An 18,934-nucleotide genomic window follows, 5' to 3' on the forward strand; every position below is an offset into this window, starting at 1 on the left:
CTGGGAGGCCAAGGTTGGTGGAATGCTTGAGCTTAGGAGTTTGAGACCAGCCTATACAAAATCAAGACCCTGTCTCTACGAAAAATCGGATAACTAGCTAGGTGTACTAGGCACCTGTAGTCCCATCTACTTGAGAGGCTGAAGCTGGAGGATCACTTTGAGTTTGCTATGAACTATGATGAATGATGCTATGGCAGAGTGAGACAGTGAGAGTCTATCTCCAAAACAAACAAACAAAAATCACTGCATATAGGGCTTTTCCCCTCTGAGAGCCAGTTTTTAAATATTAACAAGTCACAGGTGCCAAGGGGATTCTGAAGCCATGTCTAACCATAACACATGGATCAACATGTCCTGTGGGGAGGGAGACTTAAGGCATCCTTTCCTGTGTCCTCACCCTGCATGAAATCATTGTCAGCATGTGTAGGCGTGGCCTTTCCTATAGGCATCAGACCCTGGAGTAGGGGACAAACTCTGAGATGGCCACAGGAGGAAAGCACCAGGTGAGAGGGAATGGACTTCAATAGTCGCCCCCTCTTGTACTCTGAGATGCCCCCTCAGGTTTAGTTTCACCCCTTCTGCCTTCTCTAGATGGAGCCTGGGTGTGGGGATGGGGTGGGGACCTTGATGTTAGCTGCCAAAATACACAGAGAGGACGGCAGTCTCGGAACCCATCAAAGTTGACAAAGACATAAAGGGTACCCAATCACTGCTACCAGATCTGGGTCTTCCACCTGTGGATCTGAACACTTTTGCTGAGATGATGGGTAGCCCCTCTCCCCACGCCATGCCAAACAGCCTCTCCCTGCCTGCCCCACAGCTACTGTCACCTGGAGACTGTCTTCAGCATCTATGTGCATGGGGCCTACCCACAGCCCATGGTGAACCAGGAGATGGGCGTGGTGGGGATAATGGTGGCCATCCTGCTCTGCGTGTGGCTGATCTACATTATCCCCAAGATGTTTGAGACTGAGAAGGGCCAGAGGATCAAGAGGTTTGGTGCCAAGCTATGTGGGAGGTGCACGAGGTTATGCAGGTGCTGCTGTCCAGCACACCATAAGAGTGCATCCTAGCAAAGCAGGATGTCCCTGAAAATACCCTACTCTTCAAGAACTCAGTGCTGACCTTTGAACCTGTCAGCTGGGATTCGACTATTGTCTTCAAATAAATTACATATCATAAAACAGGAAACAGTTTGTGTTCATCATGGGATTTTTAAAGTATGAGTTTTTTTAAGAGATAGAGTCTGACACTATTGCCCAGGTTGGGTCAGTGGTGTGATCATAGCTCACTGCAGCCTCAACCTCCTTAGCTCAAGCGATCCTCCCACCTCAGCCTCCCAAAGGGCTAGGATTACAGGCTTGAGTCATTGTGCTCAGCTTTCTTCTATATTTTATGATGCTTTGGCATCTTGGGGCTATGCAGACCAGGAAGGAATGGCTACTCCTCTCAGGCTAGCTATTTCCTAGGGCAGCAAGCAAATCTTGCAAGTACACATTGATGTGCAAACCGCACAATCCCCAGATCAAGTCCCAGATTACAACCAGAATTTCAATTTGTATCTATTTGATTATAAAGCTCAAGCTTAAGATCTTAACCACTGATATACTTTATTTCATGTTCTTCATATTAACAGCCTCATACCAGTTGGGGAGATGTGTCAGAGACATATGTAGGAACTCCTATATTTTACATCAGGTTTTTCAGAAAAAATTCGTTTATTTCATGTCCTCCCCTTCTTCTGCTTAGCTCCACCTCTATCCTGTCTGCCTAGCTCCTCCCCTGGCCTGCCTACTTGCCTACCTAGAGCTACCCTCCCTGCCAGGGATACTGACCTCATTAAATATTCATATATTAGGGCCCTAAAGTCCTCCCCTTCTCTGTTTAGCTCCACCCTTACCCTACTTGCGTAGCTCTTCTCATAGCCTGCTTGCCTGACTAGCTAGTTAGAGCTAGCCTCCTGGCATGAGATTTAAACTTATTAAATATTCATTAGGGCCTGCTAGCTCTCTAGCCCTCCCCCAATTTTTAGATCCTCCCTCTCTGCTGCTTAGCTCCACTCCTAGCCTGCCCAACTAGCTCCTCCCCAAGCCTCCCTGCCCGGGATTTGACCCTAATTAAATATTTATGTGAGGGCCCCTCTAGCCATCTAGCTTTCCCTTATTTCCTTAGGCTCCTCCCCTCTCCTGATTGGCCTCCTACTCTCCCTGACTAGCTCCTTCTTTAGCCTGCCTCAGCACTAGCGCTAGCCTCCCTGCGCGGGATTTGAACCTCATTAAACACTCCCATCAAATAGCCATCTAGTCCTCACTCAGTATGTTTAACCTCCTCTCCCTCTTCTGCTGAGCTCCACCCCTACCCCTGGCCTGCCTGGAGCCTGAAATCTAATGGAGTTTGCCTTGCTGTATTTTGAAATTACTTGGGACCAGAGACTCCTTTGTTTTCCTTCCATGTGTCTCTCTTTGTTAACAGGAATGTCTTTGACCAGTGCTGAAAACTTGTCCCACCATTGTACTTTGGGTGCTGATAGTTTTCTTTCCAGTTTCAAAGGTTCACAGATGGAGAGGAATTTTTCCTCAGGATGGTTTATAGCCATAGTCTCAACCTTACCTAACTTTAGTAATTTAGATTGATAAGATTTGGAACTTTTGAGCTGATGAGATTTAGATGAGATTTTAGACCTGAGCTGCTGGTATAATGGATTGAGGCTTTGGACGACCTTGGAATGAATATATTGTGCATATGAAATAGATATGGATATCTGGGGGACAGAGAGTGGATTGTGGTGAGCAGGCAAGTAACAAAGACAGAAAGAAAAAGAGACAGAAAAGAAATTTAATATTAAAAAATATATATTGTATGAACACCAGACAGCACACCAATATTAGGAAAAAGAACACTAAAAACATTTTTTGATAAGGACACAGGCCACACTCCAGGATTAGAAAAAGCAAAAGTACATCTGCTGAATGTAGCTACTAGCTGGTTGCTGCAGAGACCTGGTCCTGATTTGGATAATGGCCTTGGTTAGGCAGCCCTTGGAGATGAATAAGGTATGAGTCCCTTTAGAATGGGCTAGGGTTAGGGTTTGGGTTCCAGTGATGGTTAGGGATAGGCAGCCCTTAGGATAGGGTGAGGATTTGAGTGATGGTTAAGGTTAGGGGGCTCTTGTATTAGGGCTACAGTTAGGGATCAGTTTTGGGCGATGATTAGGGCTAGGCATTCCTTGGAGATAAAAAGGTTTTGAGGCCCTTAAGTTAGGACTGGGGTAATGTTCCAGTTTTGTATGATGGTTAAGGTTAGGTGGTCCATGGAGATGAATAAGGTTCAGGGTCCTTACAGGTTTGGGTGATGGTTAGGGTAGGCAGCCCTGGGGGATGAATAGGGTTTGGGGCCATTGGGTAGGGCTAGGATTAGGGTTTGGTCTGGGTGATGGTTAGGGGTCGGTGGCCCTTGGGGTTGAATAGGGTTAGAGGCCCTTTTGTTAGGACTAGGGTTGGGGTTTGGGTGATGGTTAGGGTTAGGCAGCCCTTGGGGTTGAATAAGGTTTGGGGCCATTGGGTTAGGGTTTGGTATGGTTGATGGTAAGGTGTGGGTGGCCCTTAAGGCTGAATAGGTTTAGGGGCCCTTGTGTTAGGACTAGGGTTGGGGTTTGGGTGATGGCTAGGGTTAGCATCCCTTGGAGATGAATAGGGTTTAGGCCATTGACTTTGTTTGAATTTGGTTAAATGGTACTGATAACTGATAACTTTGTTTCCAGTTTCAAAAGTTCACAGAGGCTCGGCGCCTATAGCTCAACCGGCTAAGGCGCCAGCCACATACACCTAAGGTGGCGGGTTCGAATCCCCAGCCTGGACCCGCCAAAACAACAATGACAGCTGCAACCAAAAAATAGCCGGGCGTTGTGGTGGGCGCCTGTAGTCCCAGCTACTTGGGAGGCGGAGGCAGGAGACTCGCTTGAGCCCAGGAGTTGGAGGTTGCTGTGAGCTGTAATGCCACGGCACTCTACCCAGGGGGACAGCTTGAGGCTCTGTCTCAAAAAAAAAAAAAAAAAAAGTTCACAGATAGAGAGGAATTTTTCCTCAGGATGGTTTAACTAGGGCTAAATGGTTGTTGAAAATGAATAAGGTTCAAGACCCTTGTGTGAGGACTGGTGTTTGGGTTCTGGTAATGGTTAGGTGCCCCTTGGGGATGAACAGGGTTCAGGGTCCTTGGGTTAAAGCTAGGACTAGCGTAAGGATTTGAATTTGAGTGATGGTTAGGCTTAGGCTTCCCTTGGGGATGAATAGGGTTCACAGACCGTGGGGTGTGGAATAGGGTTAGGGTTCAGATTATGGTTAGGGTTAGGAGGCCCTTGGAGATACATAGGGTTTGGAGCCACTGGGTTAGGGCTAGGGTTAGCAGTTGGTTTTAGTGATGGTTAGGATTAGGTGGCCTTTGGAGATGAATAGAATTTGGGGTCCTTGATTTAGGGCTGGTGAGGTTTAGAGTTTGGGTTCTGATGATGATTATGATTAGGCAACCCTTGGAGATAAATTGGGTTCAGGGCCCTTGTGGTAGATCTAGTTCAGTTCTGGTGATGGTTAGGGTTAGGTGTCCCTTAGAGATAAACATAGTTTGGGGCCCTGGGTTAGGGCTAGGGTTAGAGTTCAGATTTGGGCTATGGTTAGGATTAGGTTGACATTAGAATTGAATAAATAGGATTTGGGTCCTTGGGTTTAGCGTAGGGTTAGGGTTTGAATTTGGGTGATGGTTAGAGTTAGGCAGCCCCTAAAATGAATAAGGTTTGAAACTTTTGGGTTAAGGCAAGGTTTAGGGCTCAGGCTTGGGTGATGGTTACATTAACATGCCCCTTGGGAATAAATAGGGTTTGGGGCCCTTGGGTGAGAGTCAGGGTAAAGTTTTGAGTTTGGGTGATGGGTAGGGTTAGGAGGCCACTGGGGATTAATAGGTTTGGGGCCCTTGGGTTAAGGTTAGGGTTAAGGTTTGGTTTTGGATGATGATTAAGTTTAGGTGGCTCTCAGGGATGAATAGTGATCGGAGACCTTGGCTTAGAGCCAGGGCTAGGGTTTGGGTTGGGGTGGTGGTTAGGATTAGGTGGCCCTTGGAGATGAACTGGGTTTGGGACTTTTGGCTTACAGTTAGCGTTAGACAGTGCTTAAGGATGAATAGGGTTCAGGGCCCTTGGGTTAGGGCTAAGGTTAAAGTTCAGATTCAGGTGATGGATAGGGGTAAGTGGCCCTTGGAGATGAATAGTGTTCGTGGCTTTTCATTAAGACCATGAATATGGGCCTGGCATGATAGCTCACAGCCTGTAATCTTAGCACTCTGGGAGGCCAAAGTGGGTGGATTGCTCAAGCTTATGAGTTTGAGACCAGCCTGAGCAAAAATCGAGACCCCCGTCTCTTCTAAAAATAGAAAAACTGAGGCAAGAGGATCACTTAAACCCAAGAGTTGGAGGTTGCTGTGAGCTGTGACGCCACAGCACTCTACCCAGGGCAACAGCTTGAGACTCTGTCTCAAAAAAGACTATGAATATGGACAGGGACCTTGTCTTAAGGATAGGGTTAGGGTTGGGGTCATTAAGGTTAGACAGCACTTGGCACTGAAAGGTTTTGGGGTCCTTTAGTTAGAGCTAGGGTTAGAGCTTGGGTTCAGGTGATGGTTAGGTTAGGAGATGAATAGTATTCGGGGCACTTCGGTTAGGGTTCTGGTGATAATGAGGGTTGGGCAGTGCTTCAGGATGTATAGGGTTCAAAGCCATTGTGTCAGGGCTAGGATTAGGGTTGGATTCAGATGATGGTTAGCATTAGGTGGCCCATGGGAATAGGGTTCAAGCCCCAGGGCTTAGGTCTAGGGGTTAAGGTTCAGGTGGTAGTTAGGGTTAGGTGGCCCTTGGAGATAAATTTGGTTTGGGCCTTAGGGCTAGGGTTAAGGTTCTGGTTCAGGTGATGGTTAGTTAGGGTTGGGCAGCCCTCAGGTATGAATAGAGGTTAGGACTCTTGTGTTAGGGGTAGGGTTAATGGTTCAAGGTCAGGTGATGGTTAGAGTTAAGCAGCCCTTGGAGGTGAATAGGGTCCGGGGCCCCTGGGTTAGGGTTAGGGTTAAGTATTTGGATATGGTTGATGGTAGGGTTATGCAGCCCTTGGAGATCAATAGGTTTTGAGGCCCTGGGTTAGGCTTAGGGTTAGATTTATGTTTGGGTGTTGGTTAGGATTAGGCAGCCCTTGGAGATGAATAGAGTTTGAGGCCCTTGTGTTAAGGTTAAGGTTAGAATTTGGTGGATGATGGTTAGACTTAGGTGGCTCTTAGAGAGGAACACAGTTCTGGGCCATTGGGTAGGGCTAGGGTTAGAGTTCAGGGGTTGGTTAGGGTTAGGTGGCTCTTTGGGATAAATAGGGTTCAGGGCTATTGTGTTAGGACTAGGGATGATGTTCAGGTGATGATTAGGGTTAGGCAGCTCTTGGGGGATGAACACTTTGGGGTCCTAGTGTTAGGGCTACTGATTAGAGTTCAAGTTCAGTTGATGGTTAGGATTACACTGCCCTTAGGGATGAAGAGGGCTCAGAGCCCTTGGGTTCAAGCTGGGGTTTAGGTTCAGTTTCAGCTGACGGTTAGGTTTAAGTGGCCATTGGAGATGAATAGGGTGAATGGCTCTTATGTTAGGACTAAGGTTAGGGTTGGGATTCTGGCAATGGTTAGGGTTAGGCAGCCCTTGGAGATGAATAAGGTTCTGGTGATGCTCAGGGTTAGGCCACACTTAGAGATGAATAGGGTTCAAGGCCATTGTATTAGAGCTACGGTTAGGATCAGGCTTAGATGATGGTTAGAGTTAGGCAGCCATTGTGGATTAATAGAGTTTGGGGCCCATGGGTTAGGGTTTGGGTTATAGTCAACATTAGGCAGCTTTTGGGGGATGTATAGAGTTTGGGCCCCTTGTGTTAAGGCTAGGGTTAGGGTTCAGGCTCAGTGATGGTTAGGGATAGGTGGCCCTTATGAATGAATAGAGTTTAGGGCCCCTGCTTAGGGCTAAGGTAAAGGTTCAGGTTCAGGTTAGGGTTAGGCAGCCCATGGGGATGAATAGAGTTCAGGGTCTTTGGGTTAGGGCTAGGGTTAGAGTTAGGTGGTCCTTAGATAGGGTGACCAGACTTCCTAATTTTGGCGGGACAGTCCCGCTTTTCAACAATTTGTCTGGCGGTGTTTTTAAAAAGTCCCGATTTTTTGGAAAGAATGCAGGAACGGGCTGGAGAACAAGAAGGGAATATACGGTTTTCGGCCACCATATGGCTATTTCGCCAGAATATGAGTTTTATATTATTTTTGTTAATTTTATAATGTTAAACTGTAATAAATAATTGCTGAGAAGTGATTATCGAGAACTGCTTATCAAAGCTTGCCTTGTCGTCAGGCCCTGCCCAACGCCGTCCCCTGCCCTGTGCCCCCGCTCCGCCCTTGCTCCGCCCCCACGCCATGTTGTCCCGCCTTACAGATGTTAGAATCTGGTCACCCTATCCTTAGAGCACAGGGACCTTATGTTAGATCTAGGGTTAAGGTTCAAGTTCAGGTGATGGTTAGGGTTAGGCATCCCTTGGAGATGAATAGGGTTCAATGCCCTTGGTGTAGGGTTAGGGTTAAGTGTTGAGTTTGGGTGATGATTAGGGCTAGGCAGCCATTGGAGTTGAATAGGGTGCAGACCCTTGGATTAGTAGTAGGGCTAGGGTTAGGATTTGGGTGATGGTTACTTAGATGGCTACCCTTATGGATAAATAGGGTTCAGAGCCCTCAGGCTAGGGCTAGGGTAAGGTTTTGAATTCTGGTGATGATTAGGTTTAGGTGGCCCTTGGGGATGAATAGCATTTGGGGACTGTGCGCTAGGGCTTGGGTTTAGGTTTGGATTCAGGTGATGATTAGGGTTAGGCGGTCCTTGAGGACGAATATGGTTAGGGGACTTGCGTTTGAGATAGGTTTAGTATTCACGTGATGGTTAGGATTTAGTGGCCATTGGAGATGAATAGGGTTTGGGGCTTTTGGCTTAGGTCTAGGATTTAGGACTTGGCTTCAGGTAAAGGTTAAGGTTAGCTGGCACTTCGAGATAAATAGGGTTTAACGTCTTTGGGTTAGCACTATGGTTAAGGTTCAAGTTCAGGTGATAAGTAGGGTTGGGCAGCTCTTGGAGGTGGCTAGGGTTCAGGGCCCCTAGGTTAGGGCTAGGGTTAGCATTTGGTTTCAGGTGATGGTTAGGGTAAGACAGTCTTTGGAGTTCAATAGGGTCCATGGCTCTTCGGTTAGAGCTAGGGTTAGGCTTGGTTTTCAGGTGATGGGTAGTATTAGACAGCCCTTGGATAGGATTGGGGGTGCATGACCCTAGTGTTGAGACTCGGGTTGGAGCTTGGGTGATGGTTAGGTTTAGGGGTCCCTTGGAGGTGAATAGGGTTCAGAGCCCTTGGATTAGGGTTAGAATTTGGGTAGTGGTAGTTAGGCTTAGGCAGCCTTGGAGAGGCCCTCGGGTTAGGGCTAGGGTTAGAATTCAGGTGATGTTAGGGTTAGGCAGCCCTTTGAGATGAATATGGTTCAGAGCTCTTGTGTTAGAGGTAGCTTCAGGGTTCATGTTTGGGTGATTATTAGGGTTAGGCCGTTCTCAGGGATGAATATAGTTTGCAGACCTTGGGTTAGGGCTAGGGTTAAGGTTCGGATTTGGCCGGTGGTTAGGGCTAGGTGGCCTTTGGAGATGAATACTGTTTGGAGCTTTTGGTCTAGGGCTAGGGTTAAGGTTCAGGTGATGCTTAATGTTAATTGGCCTTTGGGGCTAAATAGGGATTGGGGCTCTTGGGTTAGGGTAGGGTTAGGATTACAGTTTGTGTGATGGTTAGAGTTTGGTGGCCCTTGGGGCTGAATAGGGCTCAAGGTCCTTGGTTTAGGGCTAGAGTTATGGTTAGGGTTAAGCAGTCCTTGGAGATGAATAGGGCTCAGGGCACTTGTGTTAGGGCCCTTGGGTTTGGAGGGCATGCATTGCAGAGGGGAGGAGAGAAAGAATGAAAAGAGAAAGAAAGTGAAATGAAAAAAATTAAAAAGTTAAACCAGATCCGAGCAGCGCCCATAGCTCAGTGACTGGGGTGCTGGCCACATGTACCAAGGCTGGTGGATTCGAACCTAGCCCCAGCCAACTAAAATCAATAATGACAACTGTAACAAAAAATAGCCAGGCATTGTGGTGGTAGTCCCAGCTACTTGGGAGACTAAGGCAAAAGAATCGCTTAAGCCCAAGAGTTTGAGGTTGCTGTGAGCTGTGATGCCATGGCACTCTACTGAGGGCAACTCTGTAGAGTTGAGACTCTGTTTCAAAAAAAGAAAAATTAAACCAGATCTTTAGTAATTTATACGCATCATGGTTGCCTGTTGAAGTGCATGCGTGAGATGTGCCTCACCCTCCTGACATGCAAAAGGAAAGGAAGAAAAAAATGAAAAATTAAACCAGATCTTTCAAAAAAAGAAAAATTAAACCAGATCTTTAGTAATTTATAAGCACCATGGTTGCCTGTTGAAATGCATGCATGAGATGTGCCTCACCCTCCTGACATGCAAAAGGAAAGGAAGAAAAAAATGGGGACAAGATAAAAAGGAGAAAGGAAAAAAAGCTAAAAATAATAAAATGCCCCTGGTCAAGTAGCAAGTAAGTAAGGTCACATTAACATCCCACAGAAACAAACTTGTGAAGGAATATGGAGATGGAATGATACCCTTGTCAGAGGAGGAAGACTACTGCCTACTGGTACCCCCTAGTGCCGAGGCATCTGTAGGAGCCATATCTGTTCCCAGTGCTATGCTGGGCTGAAGTCTGCAACCAACATCGGGTTAACTGGCAGCACCCAGTAAGTGGGGAGCCAGGGACCAGGAGCCCAGAACCTGGAGCTAGGATTCCAGATCCTAAAACCAAGGTATCTCAGCTTCATGTGTTCCATGGACATCTGGTCAACCCCTGAGGCATGGGTCACTGCCCCAAAGACTACTGGTCAGTCCCACAGACAATTGCACAAAACACTTTCTAGTTTAGATATAGTCCTGGCAAGATCAGGCATAGTGAGCAACTGCAGTTGTGCTTTTTCTCAGGCCAAGTCTGCAGTGGTAGTTTTAAGTGGATTAAAGTGTACAACAGCCATCAGAAAGTAGAGATTAACGTGCATGGATAGAGTCCAGATCCCAGAATAACCCCTGCCCCTTTGAAAAGAGGTACCAGAAGTGTGAGGCCACTTTTTTACTGTGGAATTCAGTCTGAGATCTGACCAAGAAATACACTTTAATTGGCTGGGCATGGTGGCTCATGCCTGTAACCCTAGCACTCTGGGGAGCTGAGGTGGGTGGATCACCTGAGCTTAGGAGTTTGAGACTAGCCTGAGCAAGAGTGAGACCCTGAAATGTTTTTTACTAAAAAAAAAAAAAAAAAAGGTGAGACCCTGCATCTACTAAAAAAAGATATAAAAACTAGCCAGGCATTGTGGTGGGTGCCTGTAGTCCCAGCTACTAGGGAGACTGAGGTAAGAGTATTGCTTGAGCCCAAGAGTTTGAGGTTGCTATGAGCTATGGCACCACAGCACTCTACCCGGGGTGACAGAGTGAGACTCTGTCCCAAAAAAAAGAAAAAAAGAAAGAAAGAAACATACTTTAATTGTGTTCTCCCCAGAGATGTGGAGTTTGCTTATTACAGAGGAGCAAGACCAGCAAGCACACGTGCAATACTCAGGGTCTGGCACATGTGAACACACTCACAATGCTGGAGGAAAAAATGGGTGGGTAGATAGATGCGTGTGTGCCAATAATCCCACTGCTTTCTTAAATCTAGAAAACGTGAACTCTTGACATAAGAGTTCCAAGTCCATCTTCCCATCCTACCTGCAGACCACCTTCTTCATTTGTTGCATCATCCTGAACACTGCACACACTGTGGACAAAATTCAACCCCAAGGTAATATAGACAATGCTCCTGCTGCATGCACAGAGTAATGTCTGTTCCTGGCTGTGTGTATTTCTGCCAGCCTCAGCTCATCTCTTCTGCATAAAGAGTAAATTGATTAGATAAAGGTAGAATATCCATACCCTAGAATATCTTATAGCCATTTTGTAAAAGAAAGGGTTATGTGAATCTGTAGAAGAGGCATGTGGTGCTAACAACCAAGAGTATGGTGCTAAGAGATACACCATGGTCTAATATAATACAGTATCTTGCATGCATGTGAGCTGCTGAGAAAGCTTAGTAACAAACTGACTCAGAGTGTATCTACCATGGGTCAACTGAGAATACATTAATATTTTACCTTATTAATTACTGTTTAATTTTTTACAAGTGAATATACTGTTTACAAATAGTAGAAAATTGATAAATGTATAGGGCATAAATTTGCTATAATTTGGAATGACAAAAAGGCAGCACATCAAAAATATACGTCAACTTAATAATGAGATTTTTATTTCCCCTAAAATGGGATTCTTTTGTTTGTTTTGAGAATTCAGTCATCAATGGTAATTTTATAAATTGCAATTTACATTATCCCATCTGAATGCAGGCACAGATTACACACACCTTGCTTGAAAGTCCCAGGAACAGGAAAAATAATTAAAATGTTATCAGCCAGGGGTATTCAACCTTTTTTCCCCTCTACTATACACTGGAAGCAGAGTTGTCTAGTGCCACACAGTAAATACACAAACACTAGCAATAGTTGATTAGCAAAAAAAAGGTCCATACATACTTTTTGTGATATCCAACACCATAGATAAATTTAAAAAGTTAGCACAAAATCAGCATGTGGCTGGACTGTGGGGGCACAGATAGGACACCCCTGTTATAAGCTGCTGTCAATATAAATTCCAACAGAAACTAACGTAAAATTTCTCTGAAGGTATAATATGTCTGTAATTAAACATATATTGTACAAGATCATGATCCAGTGTTGCTTTTTAAGGCAAGGTTCACCCACCTACCAGCAGGTCTCCTTCCAAGACTCAGCTCTGCATTCTTTTATTGAAATCCAGCACACAACCACAATTCTCAGAGAAACTCTACTTTATTACAGCACAAGGACACCACGAAGAAGGCAGATGTGGCACTCTGCATACTCACAAGGGAGGTTCACAGCCCAAGAGAGCTCTGGGCTTCTCTGGGGAACCTTGCTGTTCTCTTTAGTAGGGTTCCTTGCTAAAGAGCTCTTTTTGCCTCCTTTGAGATTTTTGGCCCCCTTGTCTGGACAACCAATTTGACAATTACAATTTGCTTCTGTAAAAATTGAGCACATGAATTGACTAGGCAAATTGAAATAAAAAATATGATCTCTGAAGTTCCCAGTAATCTTACTTCTCATGCTTGTTCTCCAAGTAACAAATTCTGTAAAACAGGTGTCCATTGGTTTCTATGCTTAAGCTTTTAGGCCAAGTTTCCACTGCTATCAGGAAAGGTCTTGTGTACATCTGAAATAACAGCATGCTACTAACTTTCAACCCAGAATTTTGAGTTCCAACCTTCAGCTTGACGCTCTGTAGATAAACATTCTACTGTAAAGAACACATAGAAACAGTAAAGAGGCTACAAAATTTCTGGGTCACCATGGCCCAGAGTATTGATTCTTAGAGTCATGAAGTTGGGTGGGGTCCAAATCAGGCCATGGTTAAATCTAAGTTCAGAGCACTATGGCTTGTGCTTGGGCCAAAACACAGATAGATATTCCATTTCTGCAATCACACAGGAGCTTCCTAACATACCTACGAATAAGGAAGTATCTGGAAGCAGGAGTGCAGTCTGGGTATTGGTATTAGACCTCTAATCTAGATCAGGAGACTTGATGTCCTCCAGGCTCTGCCAACCAATTAAGTGCTAAAGCCTGGGTGGAGCCAAACTTCCACATGTGAAACACAAGGGAATTGGACAGTGGGTTGTTTCTAACAACACTGCTGGCTCTTGCTACCTACAGACTCCTCAAACAGAGAGTAGAGATTGAAGGAACCCCTCTTTGAGGCCAGCTAATGGCAGCAAGTATTTACGAAGTCTTCAGTGACCGGACACTCTGTTGTGTATGTAAACAAAGCAAACGCCAAAATAGGACATCATGGGACATCTCACTACATGATTAAATATGCTCACCACCGAATGCTCAGTAATGACTCCGGAAGCTTGGTTTGAGTATTGTGGGGAAATAGCAAGCCTTGTTAATGTGAAAAGAACCCCAGTAGTTCTTCTGGGTTTTGGCTCTTCTGATTTTGTAGATATTCTCAGAGATCAGAAGTCTGGGACAGAAGTGACAATATCAACATAGCATCTTCATTGACAGCCTCATCATTAGTGGGTCCATTGCTTTCCTTGATGCTATTTGCTAACAGGTTACTTTATTTTGACAGTACGGTGAATTTTGTTGAAACATGGGAATAAATGCCAAAGAGTGCAATTCCTGGGTCACATGGTAATTGAAGGTTTAGTTTTATTAGAAACTGCCAAAGTGTACTGAAGACCCTGAGTTAGTTTTATAGTAGCTTAAAAAACAACCACCACCATGTCACTGAGAAGGCTGTGTCAACACCTTCCCAGTAACAGACCCTGGAAACCCACAAAGCCACACTAGGTTCATGGGATGAACACTCTTCAGCTGCGTTATGTCCAATTAGCAATATTAAATGATTTATCCTTCACTGCTGAAGGATAAAGATCCCCATGGGTGAAAATGACCAAGTAATGAAAACATGTTCACAGAAAAACCTATACACTGGTTCTCAACCTATACACTGCTTCATTCGTAACAGCCAAATCCAGGACAACCCAAATGTCTTCAATGGGTGAATGGTCAAACTGTGATTCATCTATTTCTTGGCATAATACTCAGCAATAAAAAGGAACAAACTGGACATACCCCACAACTAGGAGTCATCTTCAGGGAATTATGCTGAGTAAAAACAACCAATCCCAAGAGGTTATGTTCTGTATGATTCCATTTATATAACACTTTTGAAATACTAAAACTCTCTAAATAAAGAACAGATTAGTGGCTTCCAGGGTTTAGAGATGACTGGGGATGGGGTAGATATGAGGAAAGTAAACATAGCTACAAAAAGGCAATATACATCCTTACATTGATGGGCTGTTCTGGAGCTTTTGTAGAAACAGACACACACCCCTGCACATGTAATAAAACTCATACACACATGCACACATACAGTATATGTAAAATGGAGGACATCCAAATGAGATCAGTGTATTCTATCAATATACTATTTGTGAGATTTTACTGATTCTGCAAAACATTGAAATTCTGGGAAACTGAGGGGAAAATACATGAGATCTTTATTACTTCTTACACCTTTGTGGGACTCTACAATTATTAAAGAATAAAAATTTATTGACAAAAAGGTTTGTGTAATGCATAATGCTACTTATATAATATTCTTGAAATGATACAATTACATGATGGAGAACAGATCAGGGGTTGCCAGCTGCCAGATTGGACGGTAGATGTTACCACTATCAAGAACATGAGTTTTGGCTTGGCGTCTGTAGCTCACCAGCTAGGGCGCCAGCCACATACACCAGAGCTGGCGGGCTTGAATCCAGCTTGGGCCAGGCACTCTACCCAGGGTGACAGCTTGGGTCTTTGAGAGTCTTCTGTCTCCAAAAAAAAAAAAAACAAACAAACACATGAGTTTTCCTGGTGACCCTGGAGCAGTATCCTGATCATGGTGATCATGAGTCCATGTGTTAATGTTGTAAAGCTTTATTTTACTGTACACTCTTCTTCCCTCCAAAAAACACTCATTAAAGCTGGTGAGCTATGAATAAGGTCTGTACAGGAGTTAATATATTTTTGCTAGTATCAATTTACTTCTTTTGATAATGCGTTATGGTTATGAATATGTTATCACTGGTGGAACTTCCACAAATAGTACTAGGTGACTTTGTACTATTTTTGCAAATGCTTATTGAGTTTTAACCTATTTAAAAATGTAAAAATCTGGGCAGTGCCTGTGGCTCAGTTGGTAGGGTGCCAGCCCCATACACCAAGGGTGGTGGGTTTGAACATGGCCCCGGCTGAACTGCAACAAAAAAATAGCCAGGCGTTTTAGCGGGTGCCTGTAGTCCCAGCTACTTGGGAGGCTGAGGCAAGAGAATTGTCTAAGCCCAGGAGTTGGAGGTTGCTGTGAGCTGTGATGCCATGGCACTCTACCAAGGAGGGTGATAAAGTGAGACTCTGCCTCTAAAAAAAAAAAAAGTAAAAATCTTTTTTTTTTTTTTGAGACAAAGTCTTATTTTGTCGCCCTCACTAGAGTGCTACAGTATCACAGCTCACAGCAACCTCAAACTCTTGGGCTTGGGCTCAAGTGATCCTCTTGCCTCAGTCTCCTGAGCAGCTGGGACTACAGGCACCTGCCACAACACCCAGCTTTTTTGTTGTTGTTGTTGTTGTTGTTGCAGTTGTCATTGCTGTTTTAGCTGGCTGGGGCCGGGTTCAAACCCACCACCCTCGGCATATAGGGCCAGTGCCCTACCCACTGAGCCACAGGCACTGCCCCCAAAATGTGCAAATCTTTTTTTTTTTTTTTTTTTTTTGAGACAGAGCCTCAAGCTGTCCCCCTGGATAGAGTGCCGTGGCTTTACAGCTCACAGCAACCTCCAACTCCTGGGCTCAAGCGAGTCTCCTGCCTCCGCCTCCCAAGTAGCTGGGACCACAGGCGCCTGCCACAACGCCCGGCTATTTTTTGGTTGCAGCCGTCATTGTTGTTTGGCGGGTCCGGGCTGGGGATTCGAACCTGCCACCTTAGGTGTACGTGGCTGGCGCCTTAGCCGGTTGAGCTATAGGCGCCGAGCCAAATGTGCAAATCTTAAAGAAACAAGCTGTATGGACACATGACTAGATTATAAATCAATCTCATTGAAAGTTCAGGAATGCAAAAAGATTTACATATAAATTTAGTACATGATAACATGATAAAGATTTCATTTAAAACCACGTAAGGAAGAAAATGGTGCTGGCATAAGTACACAACCACCTAGGGAAAAAATGAAGTTGACAGAACCTGGCTCAGTGAGACAGTCCTGGGAACTAAGAGAGGCAGCCCAGAGCCAAGTCCAAGTCTAGCAATGGCCAGGAATGAGCCACATGAGGAGGAGAGTGTGGCCTCAGGAGACCTCCATTGTAAACAATCAAAGCTATAACTCACCATAGGGTCCCACCCAATATTCAGGGCCAAGGAGACCATGAAGCCAGTAGAGGCCAAGAAAGAGAAGTCCGCTGCTTGGGAAGCTACCTTGGGAGCCAGTGTGAGGGTAGACTCCCACACCCTTAATGCCAGTCTCTGTTCAGGGTCTCTGGGGAACAGTCAAAGCTCCCTACCCTCTACAACTTATGTTACCCAGGACCCAGAAGAGTTGTGCTTTAAGCACAAATGGGTAATGAATGTGAGACTGCAGTGGAGGTGGAGCCAAAGAACTAGCCTCAAGGGCCTGAAGACCACATCCCCGAAGTTCTCATCACTGCAGCCATGTTGGCTTCTCAGGCCTCTATGTCTAGGTCACAGCAAGTCCAGTGGTGACACTGGGGGCCATGTGAACTCTTATTGAAGGTAGGAAGTAGCCAAAAGCTGCAGGAGACTGGGATCCTGAAAACTCCAAGGCCCATGGCAGAGTCAGAGCAAGATACTTGGCCCTACTGATGATAGAGAGCACTGCAGGAGGCACAAACCAGGGGGGGTACAAACAAAGAAATGTAGGGACAAGGGATTCCCAAGCCAGTGGGATGAACCACCTGCCCAGGATAAAGAATTAAAAGAGTTGCAAAGAAGCAAATTCTTCTGGCTACTGCCAAACAAAGGACAGGTCCCTACAGGAAGATGTTTTAGGAATAAACTGAGGGAATTTCTGCAGTGGATTTTCCCCAAAAAAAGGCCCAGGGCAGCAAAAGCCCCTGCAAAATTGCAAGCCTGCATCAGCCACAAACCAGCACTGGGGATCTGTCACAGGCAGATTGTGGACTGCAAAATGGCTGAAGGCCAGGAGAATAGGACCACTGCTGGACACATGTTGGAGGAGAAAACTGGGCCTGACCATGCCTCAAAGGGAAATTAGTACAAAGAGGAACTCCAGGCCCTAGTGGGTAGGCACTGCAGCTTCCAGAGGTGTCTCTCCCACACAGAGCAAAGGACAGTGAAGAGTGACATAGCCTATAGTCACCAAGCCACCCCCATGGGGCACAGCTGTCATGTTCAGAATGAGTGGGCCAGAGACAGCAACTGGGCTTCCCCAGCCAGGCCCAGCCAGCACAGGCCAAGGATGGCAAGAGCCTCTGGACACCCTGTCAACTGCCCCAGGAACTGTCATCTAACTACAGATGTCTCACCTCCTGAACCAGATACCACCTTTCACTATGAGAACTCTTTTCTCCCTAAAGTCCAGTTCAAGAAGGGAGGATCTACTGACTTAGCTAGCACATCTTCCATATGCTGAATGGCCTCCGCCTACCAAAACCCATAACCCTTCCTAATAGATGTGTCTTTTCATCAGTGGTGGTGGCTTCTGTCTCTGTAATGGGGTTCAGGGAAGGGATCAGCACTTGCTCTCCTTGAGTGTGGCTTTTAGAAGGATTGGGCATGGAGGAGACTGACAGGGCCTTGCAGACCCACCCTCACCCTGGGGTCCCTCACTGCAACTTCTTTTCACAACTCAGTCACTACATAGAACCTTTAAGACTGTCAGGACTGTCATGATCAGCATGCCTGTGGAGACCCCACCCTGGGATGTAGCTCACCCCATTTTTCCTGCTTTTTCTCATGTGAACTTTGTGCCACAGTGAGAGTGGGTTTATAGAGGCCTCTTAGGGTGGAAATTCCCTTAGTGTACCAACTACAAAAGCTCATGGGCCTGGCAATAAGTAGAGTCTTCGGCTCAGCGCCTGTGGCTCAAGCAGCTAAGGCACCAGCCACATACACCTGAGCTGGTGGGTTCGAATCCAGTCCGGGCTGCCAAACAACAATGACGGCTGCAACCAAAAAATAGCTGGGTGTTATGGCAGGCGCCTGTAGTTCCAGCTACTTGGGAGGCTGAGGCAGGAGAATTGCTTGAGCCCAGGAGTTGGAAGTTGCTGTGAGTTACTTGAGGCTCTGTCTCAAAAAAACAAACACACACAAAAAACAAGTAGAGTCTTGAAGGTGACCTAGAATAGCCTTAAGGCTAATTATCATGTTATTAGCTTAAATTTACATTGCAGTCCATACCTCCCAATAGCCTCTCTGAGAGGCTCATGGGAGGTCCACATATGCCCTAAACTCTGATTCCTAGTGACCTCTGAATCATAAGGTAGGCCTGAACCAGACACTACAAAACAGAATCCAGGCCTCTCTGCCTACCTGCTGCACCAATGAGCTCCCTTGACTGTCTATGGTGAACATATCTTGCTCTATAAGCCTATATCTTGCTCTGTAAGACTATCTTTCTCTTCCTTAACAAACTTTGTTTCACACTTGTCTTACTTTGGGGCATCTGGTCATTTTTCAACCAAGCGTACCCCAAGAATCAAGTACACAGGCAGCTGCAGAAAACCCTGACATTTTAGGATGCAGGCAGGTGCCTTGAAACCCAACAAAATGGTTAACACTATAAAAATAGTTTGCCTTTAATTTTACTTTGTAATATAGCAAATTAACGCCTGTTTATTGGAATTATTAGACTGCATTTTATATAAAAGTAAAACAATCATTGTTTTCATAATTAACATAATTCCAATAAACAGGCGTTAATTTTTGAGATAATTTTAAATTATAGCAATACCATCTTCCAAATACTGCAAAGTGCTGGGAAAGATTTTGCTGGGCACATAATTGTCAATAAATGGAGCCTCTTGTTTACCGGGACTTAAATTTGGGGATAAATACACAAAATCAGTTTTCTCTTTTTTTTTTTTTTTTTTTT

At 45.3% G+C, this 18,934-nt stretch overlaps 1 protein-coding gene across 1 annotated transcript in view; it reads left to right on the forward strand.

Annotated features, from left to right (window-relative positions):
* Positions 1 to 1,109, forward strand: part of CATSPERD (cation channel sperm associated auxiliary subunit delta) — a gene marked incomplete at its 5' end in the record, with an annotated part of 92,782 nt that extends 91,673 nt beyond the window's left edge. Inside the window, one exon of the mRNA XM_023516247.1 lies at positions 821 to 1,109. Coding sequence (XP_023372015.1) covers positions 821 to 1,073 — 253 coding nt within the window. The remainder of the gene's footprint in view (positions 1 to 820) is intronic.
* Between the last annotated feature and the right edge of the window lie 17,825 nt (positions 1,110 to 18,934).

Source organism: Otolemur garnettii, unplaced genomic scaffold, assembly GCF_000181295.1.
Source record: "Otolemur garnettii isolate 467f Iridium unplaced genomic scaffold, OtoGar3 scaffold00088, whole genome shotgun sequence".
NCBI classification, from domain to species: Eukaryota; Metazoa; Chordata; class Mammalia; order Primates; family Galagidae; genus Otolemur; species Otolemur garnettii.